Source organism: Lipotes vexillifer, unplaced genomic scaffold (genome assembly GCF_000442215.2).
Source record: "Lipotes vexillifer unplaced genomic scaffold, Lipotes_vexillifer_v1.1 scaffold341, whole genome shotgun sequence".
NCBI lineage: Eukaryota > Metazoa > Chordata > Mammalia > Artiodactyla > Lipotidae > Lipotes > Lipotes vexillifer.
Genome location: NW_006797957.1, coordinates 1712225 through 1718106, shown reverse-complemented (window position 1 = coordinate 1718106; position 5882 = coordinate 1712225). Strand labels below are relative to the sequence as shown.

Below are 5882 nucleotides of genomic sequence, written 5' to 3'. Positions count from 1 at the left end.
CAATTTTGTTTTGGTTATCTCAGTGTAAATAACAGTTAAGTGGGAGTTACAGATTTTTCAAACACTAAAAGTGATAAACAAAGCTAATGGCAAGTCCAGATAAGGAGGAAAACCACCCAGAAGAATCCACAAGCACAAGCAAAGAAATAAATGGGATAGTCAGATGCGTGTGTGTTTCTTGTCACCGAAACTTTATTTTTCTTAATCTGCAGAGTGGCAGAAAAGGTATACGCAAAGTGTTATTTAGACTGTTCCTGTTAAGAGTCTTTATGATAATGTAGTAATAGGTGCCTAGTGAAGCAAGACAGTTTGAATCCACAAAGCCATCCTTAGAAACAAAGATACAAGTGTTTTCCCAACTGTTAGCTCGAGGCTCCCTCTAAACAGGCTTCACGCCTCCATTTAAAAATAGTTGGCATAATGCTCTTTTCTTTCTCTCGGCCTTGTGTCCACATTTCCATGGGGAAGTGTGAATAGCAGTAGTTACAGTAGCATTTCGAGAAACCTTCATTCATGTACCTGGACTTTTTTTTGGAGAGTTGGGGGAATCCAATTTAATTACCTGAAAAATTTCTTTGAAGAATGTCTTTCCTCTTCTGATAGTTACAAGTTAGGAGCGCAGGGAAAACTACATCCTCACGCAGAAAGGAGAGGAGTGTGTTTGGGACACAACAAAGGATCCGAGTAGTAAACGCAGGGAGTGTTTGGGGTTTTATTCAGCCAGGGCTGACCGTGTGTGTCGCCGCCACGCACTGCTGCCTGTGCGAACGCATGGCTGAGCTGCCGCCTGGCTCCCTACTCCAAACACCGTACGCCACCCAAGTCCTCTTGTAACGCCATTGCGCGTGGCATGGTGTTGGGTTCTACGTGTGTGGCACGGGAGTCGGGGAATCGGGGGAGAACAAGAATTTCCTCCGTTTGCCGCGGAGTCTTCCTCGGGCGGGGTCAGGCGGCCAAAGGCAGCGCGCCCTGGAGGTGCCCGGGGGCTCTCCTTCTCCAGGGCATTACGCACGGGCGGCCCGACGCAGCCAGGCGCGGAGGTGCCCAGGGTGGGAGAGTGGTGGCCGGGTGGGAGAGTGGTGGCCGCCTGGCAGCTGCCTTAACTTTGATCCGGCCGCGACCGAGGGGGAAACCGCAGCCGCCCCGCCCGAGCCGGGTGCCGCCGCGCTCTGCTCTTCGCCGCGCGTCTCCGCGGCTGCCTCTTTAATCAGGAACACAGAAGGGGCGGGCCCTGAGCCGGCGCGTAATCGGATAGCTCTGCCGCGGCTCTGACATCCACCCGCTGCTCGGCCTGAAAAGGCAGGGGGGAGACGGAGGGGAAGCAGAGAACGCGAGCGAGGCAGCAGCCCGCAGCCCGCCCCCAGCACATCCTCAGACGCGCAGACACTCGGCAAGGCGCTAGGCGAGGTGGAGGTGAGGGCGGGCGCGAGCGAACTCGGAGAGGGGCTCGCTCGCTCCCAGGCGATCCCAGCCGCCGCCGCCGCCGCCGCACCAGCAGCCGCCGCCGCAGCAGCTTCCTTCCTCAGGCTCCCCTCTTGAGGCTGGCCAAGCGGGTGTAGCCTTTGGGGCAGGCTCCCGCTAGAGGAACCCGGTGAGGGCAAGAGCTGGGCGGCCGCCTCCCGCTCGGGCCGTCGGGCGGTCGGTGCCTCCACCAGCGTGTCGGTCCCGAGTGCCGGGGGATGTGTGTCAGTTTACGCCTCTGAGATCACACAGCTGCCTGGGGGCCGTGTGATGCCCAAGGCAAGTCTTGGCTTTTATTTTTATTATATTTTCCTTTTTTTTTTTTTAACGCTTGGCTTACGGGAAATACTCGTCATGTTGTAGGATAAAGGAAATGATACTTTGAGGAACTGGAGAGGGCATAGATGCGTTTTGTTTTTAAGAGAGGAAACCCGTCCTCTCTTCCCGGCTTGCTCCCTCTTTGCTGATTTGAAGAGCTACCCTCCTCCTGGTGAGGTGGGGATCCAGCAAGGATAAAGGTGAAGACGGGCCGCCAGGACCCAGGAGGGAAACACTGACCAGTAGAAACCTTTACAGAGGACACTGTAAGGAAGAACATAAGAGAGAGAAAAACACAAAGACTTGTAATTAAACAAGAAATCTACAAAAACAGCTCTGGAGAAAGCTTCCTTCTCCAAAATGGATATGTTTCCTCTCACCTGGATTTTCTTAGCTCTCTACTTTTCAGGACATGAAGTGAGAGGCCAACCAGGTAAGCCCCTGAAAGTTGTTGTTTTTTGTTTTTTCTATTCATTTCAATATGCCTTTACCTTTAAAAGCAACTGCTAATGCAGGGGGCCACACGCAATGGCAAAGAAGGAAGATCTCTCAATACTGAATAATTTAGAGAGAGATCCCAGCCGGCCCTCCCTACAACCACCACCGCTGCTAAAACCCAACTTTTCTCTCCTGCTAGGAGTGTGTGAGTGTGTGTGTGTGTGTTTTGAAACACAGACAGAATTTGGCGGTGTTCAGATGTCACATATGGACTGAATCAAAGGTTTAAAAATACTACAAAGCTTTTGCATTACAGTTTTGGGGAATTTTTTCCCCTTGTCTTGAAGCAGAACACATCTCCCTTGAGTTTCTTCAACCTAGCCAGTGAAATATAAATCATTTGCGTTCCCTCCCCTTAGCTACATTGAGCAGTGTTAACTGAAGGGCTTGGGAACTACAAGAGTCTAGTTTGGGTTTTCCAGTGCTGTAGATTGTTTGCAGAATGTGTGGATGAGTCTCAGGATCACTGGGCTTAGGCTGATGGAGCAAGTTGTCTTGTGGCTGAGCTAGGGGCTTGGGGCTGGGCGCTTCTGGCAGCCAAGGCGTTTGGTCATTCAGCTCTCTTTCCTGCTGTATTTTCTGGGGAAGTAAATCATGTGTTCTTTTGAAAATTATTATTAGATAACACAAACTATGTGGCCCTCAAAGGTCTCTCATTCTTGTGAAGTGGTCAGAAACTTTTGAGTGGAATTTGTTCTCAACCACTGCCAAAAACGGTGCGTGAACAGACTGCAGAGATAAGTACTGCAAGGCCCAGAACAGTCTGGGGCCAGTATTTGTGAGCTAGGGGCACACTCTCTGAGAAGGGCTGGTTCCAGGGAATCCAGTGGGGCATGTTCTTGCTTCCGCATACCACTCTCCCGGGTGAGCCTCTCTCCCCTCTGACAACAGTGTCTGCAGTCTGACAAAACTCTTAAAAGCTGCTACAGGTGATTGAGAGTGGGGAAACCATCCCGGGAGGAAGTGGGGAAAAGAAAGAGAGGAGAAAAAGCCTTCCTGAGTGCCCTTACCCGCAGGCACTTCGAAGTCTGCCACTGCAGCTATAGCACTAACCCCTTGCAGCCTCCCGGGCCCTCCCCCATCACAGCGGGCTAGTGGGAGCCCGCTGTGGGAGCCCGGGACTCTGATTCTCACTCCCCAGCACTGGCACGCACCCCACTCGAAGCCTGGGTGTTTATTTGAGGGGGAGAAAGATTCGCGAATGCCCTTGTTATCCAAATCCACACGTTTGCTGCGTCTTCTCTGCCATAACTGGTCTTCAAAGCAGTTGAAAATCGTATCAAAGAGATGGGTGCAGGTGCCACTTGGGGAGATTTCCTGTGGCTCCCCATTCCCTGTTGCCTTAATTCTAAGTTCCCAGCTTGAAGCGAAATTAAATTACCTCCCACAGACCTGAAAGCTACATAAATTATGTATGTTTGTGTGATTCGCTGTGTGTACATATGTGTGTGTGTGCGTGTGTGTGCCCGCGTGCGCGCGCGGTGAGGATGCCCACGGTACATTATGTATTCAGGCACGGACTCTGGTAGGCCCCGGCGCGTGAGCGCGCGCACACTGGCGCACACACCGGCGCGCGCGCGCGCGCGCGCACACACACACACACAACTTCAGGTTCCGTGTGCTCTGAGGGGCGGGAGGGGTAGTAAAGACTCGGGGGCCATCTCCTACCCCAGATGTTCTGACATCTGTCCCCGAGCACTGCGCGGAGTGTGTACGTGTGTGTGCGACGTCCGCTCAAACCCACTCCCGCTCTGCCACCTGCCTTCCGCGCTCTCTGCAGAGCCCCCTCCCACCCCAGCCCCGGGCCGCGCTGCGTCACTTCTAGAGAAGCCCAGAGGCGCGGAGCACAGGGCTGGTCGCCCTCTGTGAGGCCTCAGGCAGCCTCGGACCCAGGGTGGGACCTCCTGATGGGAGCTGGGACCCGCCCGGGGTGGGTATGCTCACCCGAAAAGGCGATCGCAAGCCGTGGGCCGTTCCGGCTTTTCGTCGGAGCAGCGGACTGGCACCGGGGGATCCGGCAGCGGGTGGCAAAGGGCGAGGCCCCGCTAGACCTCTGACTCACCCGGTGCGCGCCGGCCGGGAGCGGGCCGTGCCGGGGAGCAAGTGAGCAAATAACCTCGTGGCCAAGGCGGGCAGCCTCTTGCACTGGCGGGCGGCTGGGAGGCCCAGTGGGCGTCGCGCACCAGGCTCCCCCTGTCCTTGCCACGCCGGCCGCCTTGCCAGATCGCAGCGCCGCCGCCCGCCTGTCTCCCTCCTGCCCCGGCTCGGGGGCTCGGAGGGCCCTGCCCGGAGCGCCCCCTCCTGCCTCGCGCACTCCACTTTGCGCTGCATTACCCCTGCTGCCCCCAGAGAGCCGGCTTTGAGGGGCTGGGGGCCCGAGCGCTGGACGAGCTGGGTGGCGGGAAGACTGGGTGGGATTCGGAGCGGAGGTTGGAGGCGCAAAGGAGGCAGCTTGAGCCGCGGGAATGAGAGCAACTTGCGCGGCCTCTAGTAGCGCTGCGCGCCGGGCGCCCGCGGGTGCGCGCGAACAGGTGAAGAGCACGCGGCGCGCGGGCATTCCACGTGGTGGGGACGTGGTGGCCCCCCAGCCTCCCCCCTACCCCGCGCTGTCTCTAACGCCGCATCGATTTGTTTGGGCTACGCAGCAGAAACAGAGCCGAGCGATCCATAAACATTCTATTAGGCAAAAATATTCCCAGCGAAAGCAAAACCGAAGCTCAAGCCTGGGCTAAGTGGGCCGCCTCTAGCTCCTGCAGCCTTGTTCCCCCCCACCCACCCCGACTAAGGACACCTCCTGGGCGAAGCTTGTGGCATTTCCTCAACGCTGCCCATTGCCAGAAAGTTAAGTCGCCGCTGCGGTTCTCCGCCTGCGAGAAGCCTCTGCAGTCGCCGGCGAGTTCCGCCTCCCCTCCCCCGCCATCTCGCTCTTTGCTTTTCCGCTAGGGAAAAAGAAATATTCACGGCCAGTGCTTCATTTTCACTGATTGATTTCTCTTTAATATCAACAGAAGTTAATGGAGGCGGGGCGAGCTGTGATTAAACGGCTGCCCCCAGCCTTCGCCTCGGGCTAGCGCACCTCCGTTTTTCCCACCAGGTGCCCGGCGCCCGGCGGCTGGGTGGGGGGGGCATCCACAAAGCTAATGTCCAGGGGCTGGCGGGGGTGGTGGGGTGGAATGAACCCCTCGCCCCTCCGGGAACCTCTGCGGTATGGGGGTGGGAATCAGCTTTCCGGGCCAAGCTTAGGGGATCTGGCTCAACCGCGTCACCGCTTCTGCGGCTCCGGTTGAATTTCTCTGGAATGGGAGGACATCGGCGCTCTGGTTCACTGGCGTGTGCTCGCCACTCGCCTCCCTCCCACCACCTTCCTTCCTTTCGGTTTCAGACGGAGACGAGAGCCCCCTGGCGCTAGCCATTCCCCGGTCAGCGCCTGACCGCGAAACTCCCCTGTGCTGGACTTAATCTCGTGGTCAGCGGGGGACGGGGTTTTGCTCAGGAAATCATCAGGCCCTGACAATGGGTTTCTTCAGATAGTGGCAACTCCCAGCCCTAACGTTTCCGCACCTCCGGGACACACTGCTTGGGGCCAAAAGAGCCCGGACTCTGTA

At 56.7% G+C, this 5882-nt stretch overlaps 1 protein-coding gene across 5 annotated transcripts in view; it reads left to right on the top strand.

The window, feature by feature from the left end:
- Positions 1-1322: 1322 nt before the first annotated feature.
- NRP2 (neuropilin 2) overlaps positions 1323-5882 on the top strand; it is a 115963-nt gene continuing 111403 nt past the window's right edge. For 2 of the 5 annotated variants that reach the window (XM_007470004.1, XM_007470003.1), the window contains exon 1: positions 1323-2212. In XM_007470004.1, the coding sequence (XP_007470066.1) occupies positions 2140-2212 (73 nt within the window). In that variant the 5' untranslated portion in view covers positions 1323-2139. The remainder of the gene's footprint in view (positions 2213-5882) is intronic. The other 3 variants (XM_007470002.1, XM_007470000.1, XM_007470001.1) reach the window with 2 other exon arrangements.